Source organism: Podarcis raffonei, chromosome 16, assembly GCF_027172205.1.
Source record: "Podarcis raffonei isolate rPodRaf1 chromosome 16, rPodRaf1.pri, whole genome shotgun sequence".
NCBI lineage: Eukaryota > Metazoa > Chordata > Lepidosauria > Squamata > Lacertidae > Podarcis > Podarcis raffonei.
Genome location: NC_070617.1, coordinates 2,676,798 through 2,703,281, shown reverse-complemented (window position 1 = coordinate 2,703,281; position 26,484 = coordinate 2,676,798). Strand labels below are relative to the sequence as shown.

At 47.8% G+C, this 26,484-nt stretch overlaps 2 protein-coding genes across 2 annotated transcripts; one reads left to right on the top strand and one right to left on the bottom strand.

Moving 5' to 3' along the window:
- Positions 1–419: 419 nt before the first annotated feature.
- MRPL9 (mitochondrial ribosomal protein L9) lies at positions 420–13,500 on the bottom strand. Its single transcript, XM_053368948.1, has 7 exons — positions 13,304–13,500; positions 9,671–9,830; positions 6,125–6,249; positions 4,736–4,786; positions 3,257–3,358; positions 1,935–2,018; positions 420–865 (listed from the first exon to the last, which is right to left on the bottom strand). The coding sequence occupies exons 1-7, from the start codon at positions 13,391–13,393 to the stop codon at positions 746–748; spliced, it is 732 nt and encodes a 243-aa protein (XP_053224923.1). The 5' UTR covers positions 13,394–13,500; the 3' UTR covers positions 420–745.
- Positions 13,501–14,247: 747 nt separating this feature from the next.
- Positions 14,248–22,913, top strand: OAZ3 (ornithine decarboxylase antizyme 3). Its single transcript, XM_053369759.1, is given in 7 exon segments — positions 14,248–14,294; positions 16,011–16,079; positions 17,490–17,550; positions 17,552–17,626; positions 19,937–20,112; positions 21,226–21,311; positions 22,648–22,913. Coding segments are annotated over 7 exon segments (723 nt in total). The 3' UTR covers positions 22,857–22,913.
- Positions 22,914–26,484: the final 3,571 nt, after the last annotated feature.

The window sequence follows — 26,484 nt, the reverse complement described above, 5'->3', positions numbered from 1 at the left end:
TCTCCCTCTTCAAACCTTCCCGTTCAAGCCTTCTTCCACCTCTTTGCTGGGATATTCTACCAGCCCCGCCCCTCTAGAGGAAACCGGGGGAAACTCAGCCAATGGCAATTGACAACTGCCGCAGCGTCAGGGCAAGCACGGCCAATGGCAAATCCGTAAGCTTTAGGGTCAGGGCAAGGCTCGGCCAATGGCAGATCAGCGGCTCCCTTACGTCTCCACACCCTGCGACCAAGGCAATCAATGGAGGCCAACTCCTCCATCGCCATCACAAAACCCTTTCAGTGCTTTACTATCCAGATGCCCTTGGACATTAAGAGAGGAGAGACGCAGAGTGCCTCAGCGGCCGATCTCCCTCCGACTCTCCCTCCCGGTCCACAGAACAGGGATCTTGGCCGAACTGACTCACTGCAACCAGGAAGTTTCTGATTTTGAAATGTTTTTATTTGTAAGAGACTTGACATTCTGTTGCTCCTCAGGAGAGGAGAGAAATCATAGAACTCTACTTGGTGTTATCTTCTTACTCGAGAGAAACACGTCCGTCAGAGATGCCTTTGAACGTTTAGGACAGGGGTACCCCCCCCCAAAAAAAACCTCCCACCAATCTGACGATGATCTTGTCCAAACCCGATCTGACGAAGGTCCCTGGATCTCCTGAGCTGTGCAGGCAGGCTGGGTGCTCCCCAGTTTCCATCGCTTGTTTTGAGAGCCCCCGCTGCTCCCTTCTCCTCCTGGGGTGGGGCGGACTTCAGTGATATTGCTGAGGAGCGTCTTCTGGCTGAGCCAGCCAGACCCTGTAGCTTTCGGGCTTGGGTTCTGCAAACCGCACCACGGAAAGAGGGACCCGGACGGTGTCGAGGTCGTTCACCTGCAAAAGGAGGGCAGAAGTGGGACAGGGGGCCCGGGTGTGTCCCCCAGAGCCAAGACGATGGTCAGTCGAAAGAGGAGATGGGGAAGACGTTTAAACTCCCCTGCTGAGACTAGGACTGCCTTTCCCCATCCCTGGCCAATTGGCCAGCTGCGGTCCCTTTCAGGCAGACGCATCGGCCATGGGACTCTAACGTCCAGGCTGGATTATCGCCCCCACAGAAGGCAGTGATGGCCTCATCCAGCAGGCTCTTCTTAAGCTTTCATTATTACTGCCATGCGCTCTATGTGGGGCTGCCCTTGGAGATAATTCAGAAACTTCAACAGGCCCCAAACACAGTGCCCACGTTACTGGCTGGGGTTCCATTTAGATGAAATGAAATACTTGATTGTCACTTGTACAACTTGTATACAGTGAGATTACACGAGCACCCCCCACTCAGCTCTCTTAGTCTTAATTTAATCTTAATTAATCTCTTAGTCTCATATAACGCCACCGTTTTAAAACAGCTGCCTGGCTGCCAGTTTGTTTCCAGGCCCAAATCAAGGTGCTCTAAATGACTTGAGCCCCAAATATTTGAAATATCATCTCCCTGTACCCCGCAGACACTCTCGGGTGCTAGGATCAGTCAAGGGGTCCCTCTTGGCAGTTCCAACACCCTCAGAAATTTTGGGGAGTGTGCCTCAGTCTGGGGAGGGGGTCTTCTCTGTGGCAACCCCCTAACCTGTGAAATTTCCTCTTCTGGCACCTTCAATATAGAGCTTCTGTTGTATGCAGAAGACACGCCTCTTTCCTCTGATACCTGAGATATATTTTTTTAAGATCCGCCCTAATCTTGCTCCCATAACTTGTTTTGAACTGGCTTTCATATTGTACTTCTTAAATTGCTGGGACCTTGTGGTGAAGAGTGGGCAAAAAACCCCCGAATAAACAAAGAAACAAACGAACGTATTTTACACAATACGTGCATCATCTACCCCCTGGCATTTTGGAGAAAAAGAGGGCACAATTTTCCTATTACAAATATCCCAAACATTGACCTGCGCCAATGTGCAGGAGGCAAACTTACCGTAACTTCGCACCAATATTCCCCCAATTCCGTGATGGGTTCGTCCGGAAGCTTCAAGGTATGCGGCAGAACCACGACCCCGAGCTGGAAGGACCAGGGCACAGCGTTATCAGAGCAACCCACTTCAAGCGGGGCAGGGGCACGTTGTCTGAGACCTCCGCATCCCCTAGGAAAACACCTCCTCTCCCCTCAACCCTACCTGCAAGGATAAACGCTGCCGAGAGCCCACCCTTATCAGGTAGAGATCAACTCAACGAAATGCTCTTAAAACCCTCCGTTGCTATACCTCACCACCCCGCAACTCATCAGGGCTCTCACCCAAACATCTTTGCCTTTCTCTTTTTGCAAATGGAAAAACGCTGTCACAAATCTAACGGGCAAAACAACAAAAAACCTCTGGTTACGTGAAACATTCAGTAAGCACACAAGACGTAACCGGCTGTACGTTTGAAAAAAATAATATGTACTATTCATTGTATTAAATTGTAGATTACAACAGAAGTAGCTCAAAGTTCACCGAAAAAAGTAGAAGACCCAGTGGATCAGTTCATTCTCTAATCGGTTTATGCATAAGGTCCATATATGTGAGAGTGTCTATTCCACCTGTCTGTTCATAGAGTCCAACAGTCCACACAAAAGGTTGTTGCAGTTCCACAGAATCCTTTCACAGAGTCTGAGACAAGGATTTCCGGAATATTAGCCTTGTTTCGCCGTCCTACGCTTCATCAGTAGTATAAACTCTAGGCAATGCAAATAAATACAATATCGTAATCTCACACCTTTTTACAGCAAAAATAATATAAAAACTGTCAACAACCATACATACCATATATGATATCACAGGACAGTGGATCTTATAGCATAGTAGTAGCTGATGTAAACAGCAACTTTTACGGAGTGGAGTTATATGGACAAGCACAATACTGATTCGAGTAACAGGTGTTGGCAATCAACAGATACAAAATTTATTTCTTAAAGTGACCCATATGGCACAGCAGAAGTAAAACAAACTTAATCCATGCTCAGATGTTATAAACAGTAATGCAACTCATACAAAAATGTAATCAAATATCAGAAGATATTATTTTTTCAAACGTACAGCCGGTTACGTCTTGTGTGCTTATTGAACAAATCTAATGGGCAGCATGGCCATTTTGGCTGACGATTCCCACCAGCCCCTGCCAGGACAGCCATATTTTTACTATGGCTCCCATCAGCCAGCCCAGGACTGTGTTGGCTGGGACTGAGAGGAGCCAGCCAGATCCCCTCCGTTCCCCACGCCAGGAAGGCAGGACGCCAACGGCCGCGCAGGCGGGTCTCACGTTTCTCAGGAAGTGCCGTGCCACGATCTCGTGGGTCAGCTCAAACTGCTCGCAGTCGTTCACTCCGACTTCCAGGGTGCACTTGCGCAGGAACCGGACGGTCTGAAAACCGGGAGAGGAACAACAGAAAGCCTTAAGAAAAGAAGCCCTCCAAAAAACTACACCTGGAAGATCGTCTTTCGCCCATGGCAGAACACCTGCTTTGTATGCAGAAGGTCCCAAGTTCAATCCCAGCATCTGGGGCTGGGGGAGACCCCCCCAAATAAAACCCCTGGAGAACTTCTGCCCATCAGTGTAAATGCGGAGCTGGATAGGCCAGTGGTCTGGGCTCGTGTAAGGCAACTTCCTCTGTTCCTATTTATCAGCCCTTCGTTCAGAACAATGAGGACTAGACGCTTGCTTTTCTTTCAGGGGAAAGGCTTAGCTCAGCAGACAGAGCAGAAGGCACCAGGTTCAATGGAGAATGGGAATGGAGTTGAGAGATGACCTAACCTGGGGAGAAAACAGCCAAGACCTGATGAAGAGAGCACAGCAGAGGTTATATTTTCTGAGAATCCTCCGGAAAACAATCTCTCCAAGGACCTGTTGATGGCATTTTACCATTGCACTATCGAGAGCGTATTAACTTATGGTCTGTGTGTGTGGTTTGGGAGCTGCGCGGCCAGGGAAAAAACAATGCTGTCCCGGGTTGTAAAGCCTGCGGAGAGAATAATTGGGTGCACTCTTCCCACCTTGGATCAAATCTATGCTTCCAGGTGTCATAAGAAAGCTGCAGAGATAGCGCAAGATAGTGTGCACCCTGGAAATGATCTCTTTCAGCTTCTGCCTTCTGGAAGAAGGTACAGGGTTATAAAGACTAGGACCAGCCACCTGAGAAACAGTTTCTACCCAAATGGAATTCTGGTTTTAAACGCAGTATAAGGAGTCTCTGGTGGATGATAGTCTGACTTCCTTAGGGCCTGGGACCTCTAAACTATGGTTATTCGTGGACCTTAAGGTCCTCTGCGGGGCAGACCAGGAGAGGCGGTCCCATAAATACAGGGGCCCTAAGCCACAAAGGGCTTTAAAGGTCAAGACCAGCACCTTGAACCTGACCCTATACTCCACCGGGAGCCAGTGCAACTGTTGTATTCAATGTACAAGATGTATTCAATGTATAAAGGGAGGTTAAGGATCCGGCCTGCTAGCTATCTCCAGCTCCCTACCCCTCACCCCCACCCGGGAATCCATGATTTAGGAACTCTCACAAGATTTGCAACGTTCACGAAAGCGGCAAGCACTCAGCCACATGTGTTGCCATTGATCTGGTACTGCCAGGTTCTCCCTCTTGTGCCAGGCAGGGAACTTGAAGAGTTTTAATAAACTTCACTTCCCAGCATTAGATTTTTGTGCTCAATTCCTGCTTTCAGGTTTCCCAATGGACACTGTCCTACCAAAAAACTGCATTTACACACACGCCGCAGATCGACATCAGTTTACCTTTTCGCCAGTGTGGGTCTGCAGCCTCGGCAGTTTCCCTTCCTGACGTAACTAAGGGGTGAAAAAACAGAAGAGAAGTCAAGGACGAGCGAGACAGCTTCCATATTGTCCCACTCAGCCCAGGTGGACCGAGGCTACAGGCATACACATATCAATATTGAGGAGGGGTGTAAAAAAAAATAATCATGCGCTTTCAGGAGAAAGCGGATAATCTTTTCTCCCTCGCATATAATACGAGAGCGCGGAGCCATGCAATGAATCCAGATAATGGAAGATTCAGGGCAGAACAAAGCACCTTTTCATACAACAAATAATTAAATGATGCTGCCACAGAGAGTATGTTGATGTCCACCGATTTTGTTATCTTCGCAGGCATGCACCATCCTCAAATCCACCTTTTTGTACACAATTCTGTCCAACAGGCATTTTTGTTTTGTTTTTGCAAACTGTAGAGACATAGAGGTTTCTCTCACTCTCTTATCATAACTAGAAGTTGGGGACATCCAATGATGATGATGATGATGATGATGATAATAATAATAATAATAATAATAATAATAATTTATTTATACCCTGCCCATCTGGCTGGGTCTCCCCAGCCACTCTGGGTGGCTTCCAACCAAATAACAAAAACAATACAGCGTCAGACATTAAAAGCTTCCCTAAAGAGGGCTGCCTTCAGATGTCTTCTAAAAGTCTGGTAGTTGTTCTTCTCTTTGACATCTGGTGGGAGGTCATGTCACAGGGTGGGTGCCACTACCGAGAAGGCCCTCTGCCTGGTTCCCTGTAACCTCGCTTCTCGCAATGAGGGAACCGCCAGAAGGTCCTCGGAGCTGGACCTCAGTGTCCAGGCTGAACAATGGGCGTGGAGACGCTCCTTCAGGTATACAGGACCGAGGCCGTTTAGGGCTTTCACGGTCAGCACCAACACTTTGAATTGTGCTCGGAAACATACTGAGCTTCAGAGATTCAGTCCAGGCAAAGGGAAAGATCTCAATCCCACGAGAGGCATTGAAAGCCCCCAACTTGGAAGGCTTCAGGAGAGAACTGGACAACTCCTTGGAGGTGAAGCCTATCAATGGCTCTGCTCTGCTGTCACTGTCAGAAACTGCAGAAGGTGCTGCTGTTGTGATTGTGGGGCATCTGGGGCGCCTGGTTGGCTGCTGTGAAAACAGGAGGCTGGACTAGATGGGCCCCCTTTGGCCTGATCCAGCAACCAGGCTCTTGTGAGGTTCTTATGGAACCCCCAAGACCAGAGGCAGTCTATCTAGATTTCTAGATTATATGGGGCATTTGGCTGTTGTGAGAACAGGATGCTGGACTATGATGAGCCCCCCCCCCCGGCCTGATCCAGCAGCCAAGGTCTTCCAGTGTTCTTACGGCACTCACCCGGTTTTCCTCCTCAAATATCTTCTTGTTTTCGGGAGAGGCGTAAACGGCTTTGTTCTGGTTGAGGAGACGGCTGCGGCCGAAAGATTTGGGTACCAGGACCGTGTCGCCTCGGCTCCCCACATCTGCGAACGAGAAACGTGGAATGTTTTCACCTGCAAAGCGGGGTAGGAACTAAAGCGCTCTCCCAAAACACAGGGCAACAGAGAGAGAGAGAGAGAATGTGCTCCCTTTACAAAACACACCCGGTGTGCAATTCCTTCCAGACTATATTTTGAAAAAAAATAATGAACAAATTCCCATGCCCCACAAATAAGCCAGAGATGCATTTTAAATAAAAGCACACATTCTACTCATGTAAAAACATGTTGATTCCCAGACCGTCCGCGGGCCGGATTTAGAAGGCGATTGGGCTGGATCCGGCCCCTGGGCCTTAGTTGGCCTATCCATGCAGTTACTAACCTGATGCTCTCCAGATGGTTTCGGACTACCCCCTACTAAATATACTTGCATATATATTTAACTGCAGTATCCTAGCATCTATGTTTGGATGAAGATGCGATTTAGAAAGCACGAACAAATAAATATATTGGAGCTATTTTTCTTTTAATATAAAGCACAAAGTCCACAGAAAGCCCTGGACCCTAATGAAGGAAAATCAACTTAGAAACGTATTTATTTACATTGGACGCTTTGTAAGGAATGAGAGGGCAAGTCCTTGCCTTTTTGGAGGGAAGCTACAATCTAGAAATCAGCACAAGGAGAAGTCAGCAGGAAGGAGAGGGAGGCAGGAGGAGAAGACGCTGTTATTTTATGTATACGGTCAAAACTGCAGCATAGCCCAGTGGCTGAGTGTGGACCGCAAAGCACCCACTCCCAAATTCCCATGTTCCTTCAGGTGTGAACACCTGAGTCCTCATGTGCCTGCCCTGTACCACTCAGGGACATCCAAGAAAGTTGAGTGTTGGAAGATTCAGGCCCCAAAAAGAGGGACAGGCTACTTTTATGCAGTGCATAACGAATAAACTAGGAAACCTGCTGCTACAATTTGGGTGGCTTTTTAAGAAGATGGGGCAAATTCGTGGAATATAAAGCTATCCATTGCTACTACCTGGTGATCATCTGATGTTTATTGGATGGATTTTCCCCCTAAATTGATTTTTGAATTCTGAATTTATTGTTACTCCCGTTTTATACTGTATTTTATGCTGTTTTTGTTGCATCAATTAAGTGTTTTAAATTTGTTGTTAGCCGCCCTGAGCCCGGTTTTCTGACCCGGGAAGGGCGGGATATAAATAAAAAATCAATCAATCAATTAATTAATTAATTACTAGCTAGCATGGCTGTGCTCTGCCTCCAGCCTGACGCAGCAGCGTCATATACAGTGGTGCCTCGCAAGACGAAATTAATTCGTTCCGCAAGGTTTTTCTTCTTGCGAGTTTTCCCATGGGAATGCATTGAAAATAAATCAATGCGTTCCTAGGGAAACCGCCTTCAGACCAGGTCGGGGACAGTCTGTCCCCCGACCTCTTCTGAAGGCTGGGGGGGGGGGGGACAAGGGCTTTTCTTCCCACCGCCAGCCTTCAGAAGGCTGTTCTGAAGGCTGGCGGTGGGAAGAAAAGCCCTTCTCCCCACCTCCCACCCTGCAAGCTCCGGGGACAGGAGGGCTTTCCTCCCAACTGCCAGCATTTTAAAAGCCCCCGGGACAGCGGAGACTTCTCCGCTGTCCCAGGGCGATCTTAAAATGCTGGCGGGCGGCAGCAAAGCCTTCGTTGCCGCCCGCCAGCATTTTAAGATCGCCCCGGGACAGCGGAGAAGTCTCCGCTGTCCCGGGGGCTTTTAAAATGCTGGGGGTCGGCAGCGAACGCTTTGCTGCCGCCCGCCAGCATTTTAAGATCGCCCCGGGACAGCGGAGAAGTCTCCGCTGTCCCGGGAAGGCAGGCGGGGGGGAGCAAAGACTTTTGCCCCCCGCCGGCCTTCAGAAGAGGTCCAGGACCTCTTCTGAAGGCCGACGGTGGGCCAAAGTCTTTGCTCTCCCCCCCGCCTGCCTTCAAAAGCCGTCGGGATAGAGGAGAAACGCGCTGCGCTTCTCCGCTATCCCGGGAAGGCAGGCGGGGGGGGAGCAAAGACTTTTGCCGCCCGCCGGCCTTCAGAAGAGGTCCAGGACCTCTTCTGAAGGCCGGCGGTGGGCGAAAGTCTTTGCTCCCGATGGCCAGCATTTTAAAAGCGGTCCGGGATAGCGGGAAACCGCAGCGCGCTTCCCTGCTATCCCGGACCGCTTTTAAAATGCTGGCGGTGGGGAGCAAAGCCTTTCGGCCCCCGCCGGCCTTCCTGGACCTCTTCTGAAGGCCGGAGGGGGGGCGAAAGGCTTTGCTCCCCACCGCCAGTATTTAAAAGAGGTCCCCGGAGATTTCCCTATGGGCTTTCTTCTTGCGAAGCAAGCCCATAGGGAAATTCGTCTTGCGGAACGACTCAAAAACGGAAAACTCTTTCGTCTTGCGAGTTTTTCGTTTTGCGAGCCGTTCGTCTTGCGAGGCACCACTGTATTCTTGTGTTCTTTAAAGGAAAAAAGCATGTAGAAAATTATGGAGCAACATGGGCAAGTAGCTTCCAAGTGATTTTTGTGAAATGACCGCAAGTGTGTCTATTTTCCCCGGTGCTGAGGAATGCTGCCTGCTGCTATTAGACAGCAACAACGTCTGCTCTTGTGTGTGTGCAAAATCATTATTGTGAGATTGCCACAATGAGGACTAGCAGGACCACAGCCGACTTCCTATGATGAGCATGAGGTTTTTGGGAGCGGCTGTCTACATGGAAGCCGTTTTGTATTATGCTATAGTTCCCCAAACAGCCATTTTGGGACTGCCGCCTCCAGCACCCTCTCTCCAACTTCAGCATATTCCCACTAGTGCAAAAAAGGGCTGCCCCCCCCCCGCGTTAATTCCTTACTCCTTAAAAATGAACCAGGGGCAAAGGCACACCATAATCCGACTTAAGTGTTCACACAAAAGGAGGCCTGGCCCAAGCTCACCGTATTTTTCGCTCCATAAGACACACTTTTTTCTTCCTAAAAAGGGGAAATATCTGTGCGTCTTGTGGAGCGAATGTGTGGTCCCTGGAGCCGAATTACCCAGGGGCAAAAAGCAGATCGTCCTTTTTTTTTTTTTTTTTTTTTTTGAAAGAGGGAAGGGGGTGTTGAAAGGAAGCAGCTGATCGGCAAGCGATCGGTGAGGGAGATAAGGGACGCTAGAGATAAAGGAGGCTGCCTGGGAGCGGGGAGGTAAAAGCCCATGGATCCTCAGGATTTTTACATTGGGTCACCCCAAATTCACCATCAGGTCATACAGCATGTCCATGGGCTACAGCCTGCACCACAAAAACCATACATCCACTGTTTCGTTCAGAATATTTTTTTTCTTGTTTTCCTCCTCTAAAAACTAGGTGAGTCTTATGGAGCGAAAAATATGGTAAATTCGGATTAGCATGGGCTTCTGCATCTTCTGCAGAACGGCACCGGATGTGCAAGTAAGATGAGGAGCTACGTACCGTCCACGGTTTGTGTGAGGATGAGCTCCAGAGGCTCCTTGGGTTTGTGTTTGGTGTCCTCCACCAAGCGGTAGACCTTATACCGGCGGTGCTTAATCCGAGGCTCCTGGCCCACCTTGCTCAAAGGCACCTTCCACCAACGCTCCACGATGCACGTTTCCTGAGCAGCGGAGACAGAGAACTTGGGATAAGTCACCACACCTCCGCTCTGACACAGCCGCTCTGACTGCCTCCTCGCCACTCCCTGTTAGGAGGCCCCCTCTCTAAAAACAAAGGTTCTAGTCCTCATGGTTCAAAGACAAGCACAGGGAGCTGCCTTGAGCCGAAAGCCAGTTCCTTTTTTTAAAAAAATTATTTGCTATATACTTATTACATACATACAAAAAGGAATACAATTACATAAATTATAAAATTAAAATTCCAATAATACAAAAAAACCCCAAAACATACAAAAATTCCAGAAATACGAAGTGGAAAAAGAAAATAAAAAGAATATACAAGAAAGGAAGGAAGGAAGGAAGGAAGGAAGGAAGGAAGGAAGGAAGGAAAAGAAGGAAAAGAAGGAAAGGAAGGAAAGGAAAGAAAAAAGGTTGACTTCCTTCGACTACTACACAGGTTCTCTAATCTCATATTTTGGTTGTCTGTAATCATTTTTTACTTTGCGAAGAGGCAAATTGTTTACCTGTGAAAAATGGTGATTTTCTTGAGTAAAAATGAGAGTACCCCTAAACATTTTTTTAGAAGAAAAGCACTGGGGACACACACACATATACACATATACACATACACATATACATACATATACATATACATATACAGTGCTACCTTGGGTTAAGTACTTAATTCGTTCCGGAGGTCCATTCTTAACCTGAAACTGTTCTTAACCTGAAGCACCACTTTTGCTAATGGGGCCTCTGGCTGCTGCTGCATGATTTCTGTTCTCATCCTGAAGCAAAGTTCTTAATCCGAGGTACTATTTCTGGGTTAGCAGAGTCTGTAACCTGAAGCACACACACACAGTGGTACCTCTAGATACCGGAACGGATCCCCATTCACATCTAGAAGCAAACGTAACTAGCGAAGGCACATCTGCGCACGCACGCATCACTTTTCGCCGCTTCTACGCATGCACGTGACTTCATTTTGAGCATCTGCGCCTGCGGCGAAACCCGGAAGTAATGCGCTCCTTTACTTCCGGGTTGCCGTGGAGCGCAACTCGAACGCGCTCAACCCGAAGCGCATTCAACCCAAGGTATGACTCTGTGTGTGTGTGTGTGTGTGTGTGTGTGTGAGAGAGAGAGAGAGAGAGAGAGAGAGAGAGAGAGAGAGAGAGAGAGAGAGAGATGCACACTTCCTGGACACTGTTCCCCCCCCTTGCAGTCTCTGAATTTCCCCCTAGTCACGCCACTCCAGAGCCCCCCAACTGCATTCTCCCTTCTGCATTTTCCCTCGCATCCCCTTACCGAAAGAAGAGTCTACTCTTAAAGGCAGCATATGCCTGGATTTAAACACATAGCAAAACACGTGCTTATCTTGTGCTCCAAAAGCAACCCCAGAGGGACACCCCCCCACACAAAAAAATCTTTGCTCTCCCCAATCTCCTTTGTCTAAACTTACACCCCCTGGGGAATCGGAAAGCAGCACAGACATACCTGGACTGTACAGACATAAATGCACAGAGTCCATTGAACACCCCCTTTTACAGTCTCTCTCAGCTCCCACCACCCAAATAAAGAAATCTCAGGGCCCCCTCTCCATCTGCACTGCCCGCTATATCTTGTGTCTACTACCTCCGCCCCCCCCCAACAAAAGAAACTCAGCCAGATGGGCGGGGTATAAATAATAATAAATCATAAATAAATAAATAAATAAATAAATAAATAAATAATAATATAGGCAGCAAAGGCATAGATTTAAATGCAGATTAATGCAGCCCCACACATGCCCCTTGAGACTCCCCCAAAAGCGGAAGATGAAGTTAATGGACTATGCAGAATTAGACAAACTAACAGGAAGGATCCGAAACCGGCGGGACCAGAAATTCACCGAAGACTGGAGTAAATTTACAAATTATATGAAAAGTATTTGTGATGATCAGACGGCGTTTGTAGGTTTGCAAGAAGTTCTGTGAGGAGTAATGTTGGAAATATTGCAAAAATGAAGAAGGGGAGATTAGAGAAGATATGTTAAGAGAGGTAAAGACAATATAAAATTAAAACAAAAAAATTTTTCCCTTCCAGTAGCACCTTAAAGACCAACTAAGTTAGTTCTTGGTATGAGCTTTCGTGTGCATGCATACTTCTTCAGATACACTTGAAACAGAAGTTGCCAGATCCTTCTATATAGTGATCCTTCTACATACTATATAGTGATCCTTCTATATACTATATAGTGATCCTTCTATATACTACATAGTGATCCTTCTATATACTATATAGTGATCCTTCTATATACTATATAGTGATCCTTCTATATACTATATAGTGATCCTTCTATATACTACATAGTGATCCTTCTATATACTATATAGTGATCCTTCTATATACTATATAGTGATCCTTCTATATACTACATAGTGATCCTTCTATATACTACATAGTGATCCTTCTATATACTACATAGTGATCCTTCTATATACTATATAGTGATCCTTCTATATACTATATAGTGATCCTTCTATATACTATATAGTGATCCTTCTATATACTACATAGTGATCCTTCTATATACTACATAGTGATCCTTCTATATACTACATAGTGATCCTTCTATATACTATATAGTGATCCTTCTATATACTATATAGTGATCCTTCTATATACTACATAGTGATCCTTCTATATACTACATAGTGATCCTTCTATATACTATATAGTGATCCTTCTATATACTATATAGTGATCCTTCTATATACTACATAGTGATCCTTCTATATACTACATAGTGATCCTTCTATATACTATATAGTGATCCTTCTATATACTATATAGTGATCCTTCTATATACTACATAGTGATCCTTCTATATACTATATAGAAGGATCTGGCAACTTCTGTTTCAGTGTATCTGAAGAAGTGTGCATGCACACGAAAACTCATACCAAGAACTAACTTAGTTGGTCTTTAAGGTGCTACTGGAAGGAAAAAAATTTTTTGTTTTGACTATGGCAAACCAACACGGCCACCTTTCTGTAACTGAAATATAAAATTAAGTAATGCATAAGAAGTGGTTAAGACGGAAGAGCATCAGAGGTGCTGATGGAAGTCCAATAAGATTGTATATTTGTAATAATCTGTGTGGTATGCTTTATAATTTGTATCTTAAAATTAATAAAAATGTATTTTTTTAAAAAAAGGGACTCCCCAAAAAGCGACCCCCAGAGACACCCCCCGCCCTGTAATTTCTTGAAATGACCCCCAACCTCCGTCCCCTCCAAAAGAGCCTCGTTTTAAAGGCCTCCATTTAGACAGGCATCACACTCCTGCCCCCTTTCGCCCCCTTAGCAGTCTCCCCAAAGACCCCCCACCCCCCTATATTTCTCCCCAAATCTAATATTTTGAAATATTTCTCCCCAAAGACCCCCCACCCACCCCCCTCTCTCTCCCCATACATTTTACCCCCCTCCTTCCTCACCAAGGGGGCCGAGAGGCGAAGCCCCCTACATACGAGCGGGACCCCCAGGGAGGCCCCTGCCAGGATCAGGCCCCTCGCCGCCGCCAGCATCGCCCACAATTCTCCTCACGCGCCTCGCCTCGCGTAGGCCCCGCAGAAGCCTCGGCCTCGCCTGGCTCCGCCCGCCGGGGTGGGTCGACCGCGGGGCGGGCAAAGCGGGAGGGAGGAGCCGGCGGGGGGACGGGACACCCGGCACGCTTTCTTCCCCCAGGATTTATTTACTCCTTTTTCTCTCTCTCTCTCTTGACTATCGTGACACGGAAGCAAAAACCCACCTCCCCCGCCGCCCCCAAAATAAAAGCGTGTCAAGAGTGCCACTGAGCATACGCAGAGTGCAAAAATTATTTTTGCAAATAGGAGCCCTTTGCTGCAACTCGCCTAGGGCGAAGGCTGAGTAATCAATTTATATTCACTAGTTATCCCCAAAAAGTTTTTGATTTGAGTTTTTACTGAAATGAGGCTGCATTTTAATGTTGTGTTTTAATGTTAAATTGTATTTTAATCCATTGGTGTTTTTTTAAAATGAATTTTATTAGTATTTTCCACACAACAACACGAAAGATATCAAAAAATAACTACACAACACACAAAAATCAACATTCGAAAACTAAACAAAAAAACACAACCAAAAACAAAACAAACAAACAAATCCATATCTTACAAGTTAATATTATAAACACTAAAACAACAACAACAAGACATTCAATGTCTTGGAAGTCAATGTCTTAATCCATTGTTTTTATACCTGGCGTTAGCCGCCCGGTCTTGGCTGGGGAGGGCAGGGTATAAATAAAAATTATTAATATTATTATTATTATTCATATTTCTATTGCCAGCAAAATCATCGTTAAATTTATTTACTGACGCCCTGGACGCCGGTGCGGTTGGGCTGCGGTGCCCGCAGGATGGGCAAAGAAAAGGGGCAGCAACTGGGGCCCAGTGCGGAAGCCTGGTGAGTAATGGGGTAATGGTATCCCTTGCTTTGAATAGGCTGGACCAGTGGCTCTGGGCTGTGGGCCGGCTCCAAATACTGGGAAACAAGATCCTAGTCCTCATGATTGCAGCCGAAAGCTTTGCTATTGGGCTCTGGGCTCCAGGCAGGCTAGCAAGCGATAAGAACACAAGATTCTAGTCCTTAGGATAGGATCTTGAAACGGGGAGTGGGTGGGGGGCAGGATGTTGGGGGGCGCTGTTTGATGCATCCCAAAGTCTGGACTGCATCCGTCCACATTGGTGGAGCAGGAAGTCACAAAAGTCACAAATTAGCAGGGTGCTCTCTCTCTTTTTTTATAATACTTTTTATTGATTTTAACATATAAATTATAATACGTACCACAAAACTTTATCACTTATATAATCTTTTTGGACTTCCATCAGCACCTCTGATGATCCACCGTTTTAATCACTTCTTATGCATTTCTTAACTTTATTTTACCTTTAAATTTCTTAACTCATCATCCTCCCCCTTATCCATTTTTGCAATAGTTCCAATAATACTCCTCACAAAACTTCTTGCAAACCTACAAACGTCGTCTGATCTTCACAAATACTTTTCAAATAATCTGTAAATTTACTCCAGTCTTCTGTGAATCTCTGGTCCCGCCGGTTTCAAATCCTTCCTGTTAGTTTGTCCAGTTCTGCACAGTCCATTAATCCTCCAAATTAGCAGGGTGCTCTCAATGGCCTCTGAGCATACACCGAGTGTGTTTCTCCTTTCCTTTCTGCAAGTACAGCAGAAAGGTGATTTTTAAATTTATTTTAAAAGTCGTAAGGACAAAGTGACCCAGAACAAGCACGCTGTGTCTTTCTCTCACCAACAACCCCCACAGAACCGAGGCTCTTCAAAAAGGAAGAGCAACGTGCCTCTGAGCGTGTGCAGAGTGTGCCCCTGAAGATAATTCACTGTTTTTTTTAAAGAAATGCATAGAAAAAAATGAAATGATTTTAGAATGTTGTACCATTTTAATGTTGTTAGCTGCTTCAGCTGGGGAGGGCGGGATATAAATAAAATTTATTATTATTATTATTATTATTATTATTATTATTATTATTAATGCAGAAGGTCCCAGGGTTGGTCTCCAGCATCTCTTAGACCCCTGCCTGAAACCCTGGAGAGCAGCTGCCAGTCAGTGTGGACAATACTATGGGCAGCCACGAAATTTAAAGCACACCCATGCACATTTCAAACTCATGACTTCCCCCAAGGAATGCTGGGAATGGTAGTTTGCCAAGGATTCTGCAAGGGAGGGAAACTACAGCTCCCATGATCCTCCTGGGGAAGCCGTGTGCCGGATATGTGTGTGTTGAATGTGCTTTAAATGCATCCCGTATGGTGCGGACCCAGAGCCAGGTGTCCTTAGGAAGGAGAGGATGCTGTGGTACCCAGGAGTGGGAGGAGCTTCGCCTGGGTGTGGCCAGGAGGGGGCGTGGCCTCTCACAATGATGCTTGTGACACAGCTGAGTTGCCATGGGGCAGAAGCTCACGCGGGTCACAATAGGGGTCCCTCGAGTACTTAAGGCAGGGGCCCTGCCACCTAGGACCCACTTTGCCCGGGGCCAGGAGGCACTGCCCAGCAAAACGCGGCGGAACCGGGCACCCACAAACACCCTTTCTTGGACCAAGAAGGGGGGGGATACGGAACTGCCTTTATCCGCTCTCATTCTCCAGCCCCTCTTTCTGCGCCATCAGCAAGCGCCGCCTTAGATATCGGCGGAAAATGACGCCCAGTGGCAAGAGGTAAGAGGTGGCCACGCATGCCACCTTGGAGGACGTGCCACCCATATATTGCTAGGCACATATAGCGCGCACGGCCAAGGATCAGAGACTATGGGAGCGGCTGCATGTCCCCCAACCCAGGACTGGGAACTTTTGGACCCCCAGATTTTGTTGGGACAGCTGCCTGGAGATGAAGAAGCACCATAGTTCAGTGGTGGCACAGCTGCTTGTCATACAGAAGGCCCCGGGTTCAAGGCCCGGCTTCTCCAGGCAGCGCTGTGTCAGAGACATGTTTTCAGAAAGATGAGGACTGGGATCTTGCTTCGTTTTTGAAAAGGACAAATCTCAAGGGTAGAGAATCTGCCTTGCAAGCAGAAGGTCCCAGGTTCATTGTCTATTTCCAGGTAGGGCTGGAGGAGACCCCTCTCTGAAATGCTGTTACGCTGCTGCCGGCCTGTGTAGACAATATTGAGCAAGATGGACTGATGTTCTGATTCCGCTTCAATCCGCTATTTCCCTATTTAATTCAGCCCATTATACTGCAGATATTAATATTGCACAGCTTGAAGCAAGTAGAAGCATACAAACTGACTCCTTGTTGTCCAGACCTATAGGTTTGATTTGAGCTTTACCTTTTCTTCAAAACAGAACAAAAACATCAGAGATACATCCAGATAATTCCATGCACTTATCTTGTGTGTGTCTAGCACAGGCTTAAAAGTTATCTTAAAAATAACTTTGAACAGGATTGAGATCAAAACTCTTCTCTGTCCCCCATTCCAGCCTGAGACTGTGGGCTCCTGGAGAGCTTCCTTACCGCACCTTGCTTCCACTCCTCTGGGAACAAAAGACAACAGTAATACCTCGGGTTAGATGTGCTTCAGGTTGCGCGTTTTCAAGTTACGCTCTGCAGCAACCTGGAAGTAACGGAGCACGTTACTTCTGGGTTTCGCCGCTCGCGCATGCGCAGACGCTCAAAATGATGTCACGCGCATGCGCGGAAGCAGCAAAACGCGACCCGCGCAGTCGCAGTCGCGTCTTACGTTTTACTCAGGATGCGAACGGGGCTCCGGAACGGATCCCGTTCGCATCCGGAGGTACCGCTGTAAAGGCATCTCCCTTTCAAGATGAGGATTTGCAACCCAATATTTCCCGTGTGATCTAAAGTTAAACACATTGTCAGAACGACCAGGTAACAGTTAATTTCCAACCCATCGAAGAGCTCAGAGGAAAATCTCCCATGTTAAAGCCTTCGGGCATTTTTCATTGCAGTGTGAATTGAGCCATTATACTTTACACATTATTATTCAGAACTAGGGGGCCTAATGTTAAGTTTCCAGTCCCTTGTGTTCAAGGCACCTGCCAATTTCAGAACCTGCTTCCCAGGCTTATCCATGCCGTCTATTTTCTTGTTTCTGTTCTGCGGCACAGCTCAACCCTTACCCAACGTGAGAGCTTGAGTATCCGGCCCCGCTACTGCCCGCAGTGCTCCTGAGTTCGTGGGCGGCTGCCCAGACAGGAGAAGGAGCCTCGAAGGAGACCAAGCGAGCCTTAAAGAGGTATATAAGGTAGGCTTCTTCTGCCTCGGGCCTTTCCGGCCTTGCATCGGATCAGTAATTATTATTATTATAAGTTTTATTACGGTCCAGGGACCCAACAAATCCTTACAAAGCAATGCACAATTCAGACAGCCTACCTCCAGGCTAAACAAGCATTTTGTTCAGACTTAAAGATAGTGATCATTGGTTCTTGCAACCACCAATAAAAACTTCACCACTGATAGTGTTCTAGCTTTTGTCCGGTCTTCCAATAGGAACCTGACATAGTGAGCCTCTGATTTTCCTGGGAACGGTACCAGCAAGGGTAATATCAGCTCAGCCCTGGCTTGCTCGTATTTTGCACAGTGCAGCAAAATATGCTTTATGGAATCGATGTCTTGAGCACACGAGCAAAGTCTGTCCTGGTTGGGAACTGCTCTCAACCTGCCATCCAGCACTGCAGAAGGAAAGACGTTCAGTCTGGCTTTGGTGAATAGCCTTCGATAGTTTGGTACTGTCAGGTTTTTAATGTAAGATGTTACATATTGTACTCCTACTGCCAGCGGACTACAGACTGCGTGTGATCGAGATCGCAAGTCACTGTGTGCATTATCCCATAATCTTTGCTTTAAAATCTTTTGGGCGCCTTCATAACCCAGGTAATACAGTTGGGGGGGAGACAGACCAACAGAGGTGGCTTTTTTAGCCATGGTTTTCTGCCAGTTGCTGACAAACTCCTCATTGGTCAGGTGTTGGTACAAACCCTTCCCTAGATCAAACACTGAAATCCTGAGCCAATGTTTTAGGGCAGCCCGTTATGCTTTAGTTGAAATTGGGCATTCACTAGCTTCTAACAGCAGTATGGAGTTGGGGACACAGTTGGGTACCTGCAGCAGAGATCGGAGAAATTTTGCCTGAAAGCCACCTATAACTTAGGCAGGTCCCCATTGTGCCAGACATTTGCAGCGTACAGGAGTTGGGAAATGGATTTTGAAAACCCTTAAGACTGCTGGAACATATTTGCCGCCCTTTGTGTTATAATAGACCACCATCTGCTTGCACGATGCTGTACAAAAGTGCACAGAAAGGGTCTCAGCCCCAATGAGCTTACAATCTGAAATCTGACAACAGGGCTCCCACCCCCATTATATATCTACCCCACCTTTTTTCTGCAAGGAGCTGAAGGTAGTATACACAGTTTGCCCCTACCCCCCCCCCAACCTCAGGGAAATATCCTCTGCCTGAAGTCCTGAACAGCTGCTGCCAGTTTGTGTAGACAACACTGGGTTTGATGGACTCATGGTCTGGCTCAATACAAGGCAGATTTCTCTGGGGAGAATATTCATTCAGCCTTTACTGACACAATTTAGAGACAATAAAAATCACAAGAAGAGGTGTGGGTGGTGAAATATACTCAGAGTCGCAAAGTGATTTCATGCTCTTTATTCAGCTCATAGTGGTGAGGAGGAATGAATGAATGTCCCCTCAAAGTATCTGCTTTATATACATTATTTACACAATGGGCTGCACATGATTGGCTAATTCCGGAATTCTACTGTAAGCCAATCAGGTTGTGGATTCACTTCTATCTGGAGCATGATTGGGTGGTTCCTGCCAACCAATCATACTGCTGTATTGTTCTAGGACCAATCAGACTGCTGCCTTTTGGATCCTATTGTTCTAGGACCAATCAGACTGCTGCAGTTTGGATCCTATTCAACTCAGTACATAACAGGTGGGAACGTAAAATATTTGCAATACAGACCTATTGAACACATATAAAAGACTCAGTAGCCACCATTAAGTAGTTTTAAATGAGACTTTGAAAAAAATCTCAACTAAATAGTCTGAAACCATCTCAGTAGTTGGATGGGAATATCATCCCTCAGTGGATATTGGATTACAGATACTTTGCAAATAGATACTTTAAGCTTCAAAGGAGTCTCCAGCAGGTCTCTCCAAAGAGTGTTGATTTCACAAACTGAGTTGGGGGGGGGGAAAGGTTGTGGACTCATTGTTTTGCTAGTTTCCTTCCTTCGACTGGTTTAAATATATTGCATGGGATTGGGCTATATATTGCCCTCTGGGGTCCCTCTTCCAAATGCTACAATTTTCTAATGAAATATTGCCATAACTCAGCACTTGTGCAAACCAGCTGACATCTCCCACTTGCACAGGGGTTGAGGCATTTTAGCAAATCAATCAATCAATCAATCAGTCAGTCAGTCAGTCAGTCAGTCAATCACCAGCACTCTTCACCTGAAGGTTGGAAAGAAGGGGGATTTTGCTAAGGTGTTTTCTAACCAGTAGTTGCAAACGTTTCACCCAATAACTGCCCAGGCTAGGAATCTCACTGTTTTCGCCGGCGAGCGCCAACGTCCCGACCAGCCGGTTCAGTTGGACTTCCATTTTGCCTGCGGCAGCCAGGGAGTCAGTCACTGGCACGGCCTCCTCCAGGCACGCACGGTTTTCCTCGACACGCCTCACCTTGCCCTGGACTGCAACAGCCGTGAAAGGTGAGAGCGATTCTCCGCTGCAACTGGGTGTCAGAAGTGAGCGGCTTTGTCATTGCACGCGGAGTAGACCCACTGAATGTGCCTACATTGGCCGTACCCGTTCTTTTTCAAGATGTCTGCTCTGAGTAGGACTAACGTTGGAAACAGCCCAGCGTTTTTCCAGCAGTTTAGAGACCACCATTTATGGGCAGAGATGCTCTTGGTGCTGTCGCCTGCACCTGACTGTGGGAACCTAAGATTTACAGAAGTAGGAAAAAAGTTGATGGGTTCGGGTTGAACTTCAGAAACAGCCCAGAGTGTTCTGAGCATGCTCAGTGATAATGGGTTGCTAATTTTTGCATGTGTAATGGAAGAGCCAGAGGGAGGGAGGAAATGGAATAGAGTACTGGATTTTTTGCTCTATAAGACTTTTTCCCTCCTAAAAAGTAAGGGGAAATGTGTGCGCATCTTATGGGGCGAATGCAGGCTGCGCAGCTATCCCAGAAGCCAGAACAGCAAGAGGGATTGCTGCTTTCACTGCGCAGCGATCCCTCTTGCTGTTCTGGCTTCTGAGATTCAGAATATTTTTTTTTCTTGTTTTCCTCCTCCAAAAACTAGGTGAGTCTTGTGGTCTGGTGCATCTTAAAGAGCGAAAAATATGGTATCTTCAACAAGAGCTCCTTGCGCTGCACTTTTTGCTGCAGCTAACATAAATAGATTTCCACCTCCCAAAATGGCTGATTTGAACCGCTAACAAACTTGGCACTATGCTTTGGCTCCGTAAATAATTGTGGGGTGCATGCAAAGGGAGTGGGGTCAGACTGGGGCACTTATGACTGGACCTCCAATTTTAAATGGGGGAAAAATACACACCACCTTTCTCTGTATGTAGAAATCTAACATGTCAAGGAGAAGAGTAGCCTTTTCTGTGACAGTCTGGTTTCCTAGGTCCAGGGAATTCATTGGATGGATACACTCATGGGAGCTCTCACCCACAATTCAGTGGTACGGGCCACACACAACCTGAACGCCTTACTGAGGACTAGTCCCTTTGCAAGCCCTGCTTGCAAGAGAACAGCACCCTTAGTAAGAATAAACGCTCAATGTGGACCCTGTGGCCGTTTCTGCTCCTAGCCTGACTGCAACGCTGGAATACGTGGAAGAAAATACAGAGGCGGACCAGGTGCTTGTTAACTTCCACAAGTCTCGACGGGACAGGGGTAAGAAAAGAAAAAGATCCCCCTTGCTAACAGAATCTGGGTTTTGAGTCCTGGACTATTCCACATGCCAGAAATCTGGAAATGATACAGAAAAGGGCAAAGAGGGGGGAAGGATCCCAATTCCAAATTTGGGCTTTTATTAGGCCAGAAAAAAACCACCATAAAAAAGCATTAAAAAGGGCCAGAACATTTTGGTTGAGCGTCATCCAATTCGGTCACCAGGTAGGTCCAGGACAGAACCTTGCCTGAAACCGCAGAGATGCTGCCGGTCAGTGCAGACAGTCCTGACTTAGCTGGACGAATGGTCTGGCTCACTCTAAGGCAGCTTCCTATGTTCCGATTCAAAGCCACGTTTTTTTCAGAACCATGAGGACTGGATAAAAAGGTAAAGGTACCCCTGCCCGTACGGGCCAGTTGTGTCCGACTCCAGGGTTGTGCGCCCATCTCACTTAAGAGGCCGAGGGCCAGCGCTGTCCGGAGACACTTCCGGGTCACGTGGCCAGCGTGACGAAGCTGCTCTGTCGAGCCAGCACCAGCGCAGCACACGGAAACGCCGTTTACCTTCCCGCTAGAAAGCGGTCCCTATTTATCTACTTGCACTTTAGGGGTGCTTTCGAGCTGCTAGGTGGGCAGGAGCTGGGACCGAACGACGGGAGCTCAACCCACCGTGGGGATTCGAACCGCCGACCATGCGATCGGCAAGCCCTAGGCGCTGAGGTTTTACCCACAGCGCCACCCGCGATGAGGACTGGAACCTTCACTTTATTCCAAGGGGGTCCCAGGTTCAATGTCCAACGCCATCTCCAGATAGGGCCGGAATCTACCTTTCTTTAGAGTGTGAGGTGGAAGGCAGAGTGAAAACCAGTTTGCTACTGTACCAGTCTCAAGACTATCATATTCATTCACAAAGCCCTGTTAACAGCTTGGTGTCCAAATACTGCCTGATCCTTTACGCTCCGCCACGGTCCTCTGGCGGGGCGCTTTCAGAGCTTGCTCGCGCACCTCTTGAGGTTCAGTCAGCTCTGTGCCCCTGCGGAACTCCTTCCCACCCCTTGTGGGTCTGTGCCCTGCGGAACTCCTTGCCACTAGAGGTTGGGCAGGAATAATCCCTGCCTTGCTTTTGATGTCTGTTAATCTGACAGGCCTCTGCCATGCAGTTTTATTTTTACCAGCCAGCACCGATCGATGTTTCTACTGCTCTTAAGGGAAGCGTGTATATATACTACATTTTTATGGCTAAACACGCGGATAAATGGGATAAACCAGAGGAAAGATGAGGAAAGATATTCTTGCCCCTGGTTTCCTAATCCTCTTCTTTTTCTCCCCTCGCTCGAAGGAGACTTGCTACGAGCCTTTGGCTTCTTGGGTTTCACGCTCCTGCGGCCGGATCACCCTTCCCTTCCTCCCTGGGAGGACGTCATCTTCATGGCTTACCCCATGGAACGAGAACTTTGCCAAGCGGAGGAGGATGAGAAGTGGAGGACCCGGAAACCAGACCCATCTGGGAGGCAGGATGGGGCTGTTCTTGGCGGACAGGCTCCCTGAATGAGCAGATCACCGATTCCCCCAGAGGGTGGCATTAAACTGGCACCACAGCTCACAGCATCCTGTTGGTTTGTTTGTTTAAAGGTAAAGGGACCCATGACCATTAGGTCCTGTCGTGGCTGACTCTGGGGTTGTGGCGCTCATCTCGCTTTACTGGCCAAGGGAGCAAGTGTCCAGCTTCCTGGTCATGTGGCCAGCATGACTAAGCCGCTTCTGGCGAACGAGAGCAGCGCACGGAAACGCCATTTACCTTCCCGCAGGGCCCCCAACCAGTGACTAGTTCCTGAGTCAGCTGATGGCAAGCGTGGTTTGGGTCTCCCTCTTTCTGCTCCCCATCTCATAAATCCCTGTTAAGATGGAACAGGTGTCCTTTGTTCCTCTGGTCATGGTACCACATCTGTATGAGGAGGGTCAGTTAAGGTCCAGCGCCGAGGGCCTTCTGGCAGTTCCCTCACTGCAAGAAGTGAAGTTACAGGGAACCAAGCAGAGGGCCTTCTCGGTAGTGGCGCCCTCCCTGTGGAACGCCCTCCCACCAGATGTCAAAGAGAACAACTACCAGACTTTTAGAAGGCATCTGAAGGCAGCCCTGCTTAGGGAAGCTTTTAATGTTTAATAGGTTATTGTCTTTTATTATTCTGTTGGAAGCCGCCCAGAGTGGCTGGGGAAACCCAGCCAGATGGGCGGGGTATAAATAATAAATTATTATTATTACTATCCTCTATCCATTTTTTCTAAACCTCTTTTAAAGCCCTCCATATGCCCTGCTCTTGAGGCAATCCCGTGGTTTACCTATGCGCCGTGCTCAGCACTGGTTTCTTCCTGACAAGAACTCGAGAACAATCCAAAAACGAGCCTTTATTTAAAGAGGAAAACAAGAATCAATGTAATAATGCATGTGACGCACATCGAGTTCAAACACCGCATTTTGTTTGTGGGGGTAAGAGGCGGACAAAGGCGCTTCCAACTTTTATGTGCGACGCCCAGTCTTGTCTGTCCCCCCCAGACGCAGACATGAGAACTCCCACCATGTCCAAAACTAGGATGCTTTTAAAAAACAATGGGAGCAGGAGGCAATGTGGTCTCTTTTGGACAACACAATCTTCTTGCTTCTGAGAAAAGGCCAACCCCCTTTTAACACCAAAAGAATAGGGCTCAACCTAAGGTTTTTAAGACTTGTGTCACAGTAGGGCTAGATGTTGCTGGCACCCCTTCTCTCTCATCACCCCTGGGCCAAAATGACCAGAGGCAGGTTGCCGCTCCTAACAACCGTCTAGATCAGGCATGGGGCACCTCTGTGCCTCTAGAGGTTGCCGGACTACAATTCCCATCATCCACGCCAGTGGCCATGGATGATGGGTGTTGTAGTCCGGGAACATCTGGATGCACAAAGGGCCCCCCCGCCTTGCTCTAAGCTGGACTCAGCCTCCCTCCCTGACCCCTTTTCCATATCTGAAATGTCAAGCTGCCCATTGCCACTGCCATTTCCAACCACCCTTGTGAGAGGACGGCTGTCGTTCAGCCTGACATCTTAACGATGGTTTGCCTCCATTGAGCCTGGCCTAATCGATGGTCTTGCAGCCCATGAACACATGCAACAAAAGTCACCTGATGCAATCCTGCTGGGCTGTAGTATTTAAGGATATGGCTGGGGGACAGGAGAGCCCTTTGCGGACAATCCCCTCCATATCAAATGCAACCACGCTAGGATAGAGAACTTCTCTGCCCGCAATATGATAAGGAAGCATTGAATTTGGACTGGGTGTGGTGGGAGCATTCACACCGTTCCCCCCCCCCCCCGGGCAAGCCGAAAAATGGTGCGGCCCTGGAAACACGTGACCCACAGAGACCGGATGAACGAAGGTCGCTGCAGTTGGTTCCCTACCCACCCTGCGACAGAGGAAAGAGGCACAGTTAGCGAAGCCAACAGAACTTAGAATAAGGTTTGCAACGTTCCTCTGCCGAGGCCAGCTGACCCGCAGAAAAAAAGACGATGACTCTAGTAGCTGTGCTCGCCTCCCAGCTGCTAGTACCGGCCGAAGATCAAGAGGACAGAGTCTCAACCCACAGGTGGGCATCTGTGCGTTGGCAAGATCCTCAACGGAGCGCTTGACCCTTCACCGCAACGGCGCTAACAAAACTTTGCAAATAAACAACAGCAGCACATGCGGATCCTTCTCGGAAACCCCTTTGGGAAAGCCGTGACCACGCGGAACAGAACACAGCTCTGGGCCTGCCGAAGTCTTACAGTTTTGCAAGCTTTGAGAAGGAGCAAAAGTCTTTTTTTTAGAAAATAAGGCTCTTCGCGGCTACAGCCAACAGGCGTCCCCTTCCCCTCGGACATGGCAACACGCCGAAAGCGTCAACTTCCCCCGGCCGGTCAAGAAGTCGGGATGTTCCCGAGTCACTGAGCAAAGCTGGAGGAACAGGCGATTCCCTGTGCTGCTCAATTCCAGGCAGAAAATCTGGAAGCAAAAGTGGGGACAAGAGAAGGAGAGATCAAATTCCCCGTGATTTACAAACAGCTGCCACCCGTTCCTTCTAATACCCAAATCGGCTGCTTTTGTGCCAAGCGTTTGCCCAGCACAGCAGCTGCCCATTTCTCCCCAAATGGTTTCTCCACGTTTGGGAGACTTGCCAGGTACGCAGAAATGTTAAGTGTGCAAATTTAAAGCCCCTCAAAAGTGAGCAGGCGAGAACTTGAGAAGAGCCTGTTGGATCAGGCCAATCGATTGGGCATCGAGGTTCTTGCTCGCTCACGATCCTTCCTCTGCAGGACAGGGCCCGGTCAGGGGCTCCCCCTGGAACTCAAGGGTCAGGGCCCCGCCAGGAGAGCTCACCGGCCTGGGAACTTGAACGAGGCGGTGCTGGGGGCTTCCCGCACGCTGCGCAACTCAGAGTGGGGTCAAGGAGCCACTGTGACCAATGGAAGAGCACCGCCTCTGAGGAGGACGGAGGCAACTTCTGCAGAGTTGAGAAAAAGTGAGTGTTAGGACGAGGTTTGCTGGGGGGTTTCCCGCTACTGTTAACAGCGACAGCGTGCCACAGGGAGTATAGATGTGCTCAGAAAGCACACCAGGAGTGCAAGCCCCTTCGAGCGAGTGCGTTAAACCCCACAGGAAGCACAGGATGAAACCCAGGATTTGAGCCTGACAACCACCGACTTGGAGACCCGTGCTGTTACATCATATTCTGCCCGGTGCTACCAGAGGATGGGAGATCTTTCAGCAAAGCGGACCCCAAAGGTCTGAGTGGGTGCTGCTGCAATGGGCAACAAAGAGGACAGGCAACCACACTTTTCATTTTTAGCTGATCGCATATAAAACGGGCGGCTTTTCCAAGATGCTGAGGACAAGGCAATAGCTCAGCAAATCATGAAAGAAAGCTACAGCCTGCGGAAAGGTCCCTTTCACGGAGTACGGTAGATCCAGGAAAACCTGAAGGAGGTGTTGGGATTGTGCTATTCGCGTGTAGGACCCTGGCAGAGACATATGCCCGACTGGCACGTTCTCTCCCTCTTGGTCGTCGTTTGGGAGCTTCAAAAGCTTTCTTCAGCCCGAACATCACAGCGACCAATTCCAACAGACACTGGCACACATAATAATAAATAATAATAATAATAAAATTATTT

Coding starts and splice junctions, on each gene's coding strand:
- MRPL9 (XM_053368948.1), bottom strand. CDS start 13,393: ATGCTGGCGGCGGCGAGGGGCCTGATCCTGGCAGGGGCCTCCCTGGGG. Junction 9,831..13,303: donor TTCGCCTCTCGGCCCCCTTG/GTGAGGAAGGAG, acceptor TCCGCTGCTCAG/GAAACGTGCATCGTGGAGCG. Junction 4,787..6,124: donor TATTTGAGGAGGAAAACCGG/GTGAGTGCCGTA, acceptor TTCACCCCTTAG/TTACGTCAGGAAGGGAAACT.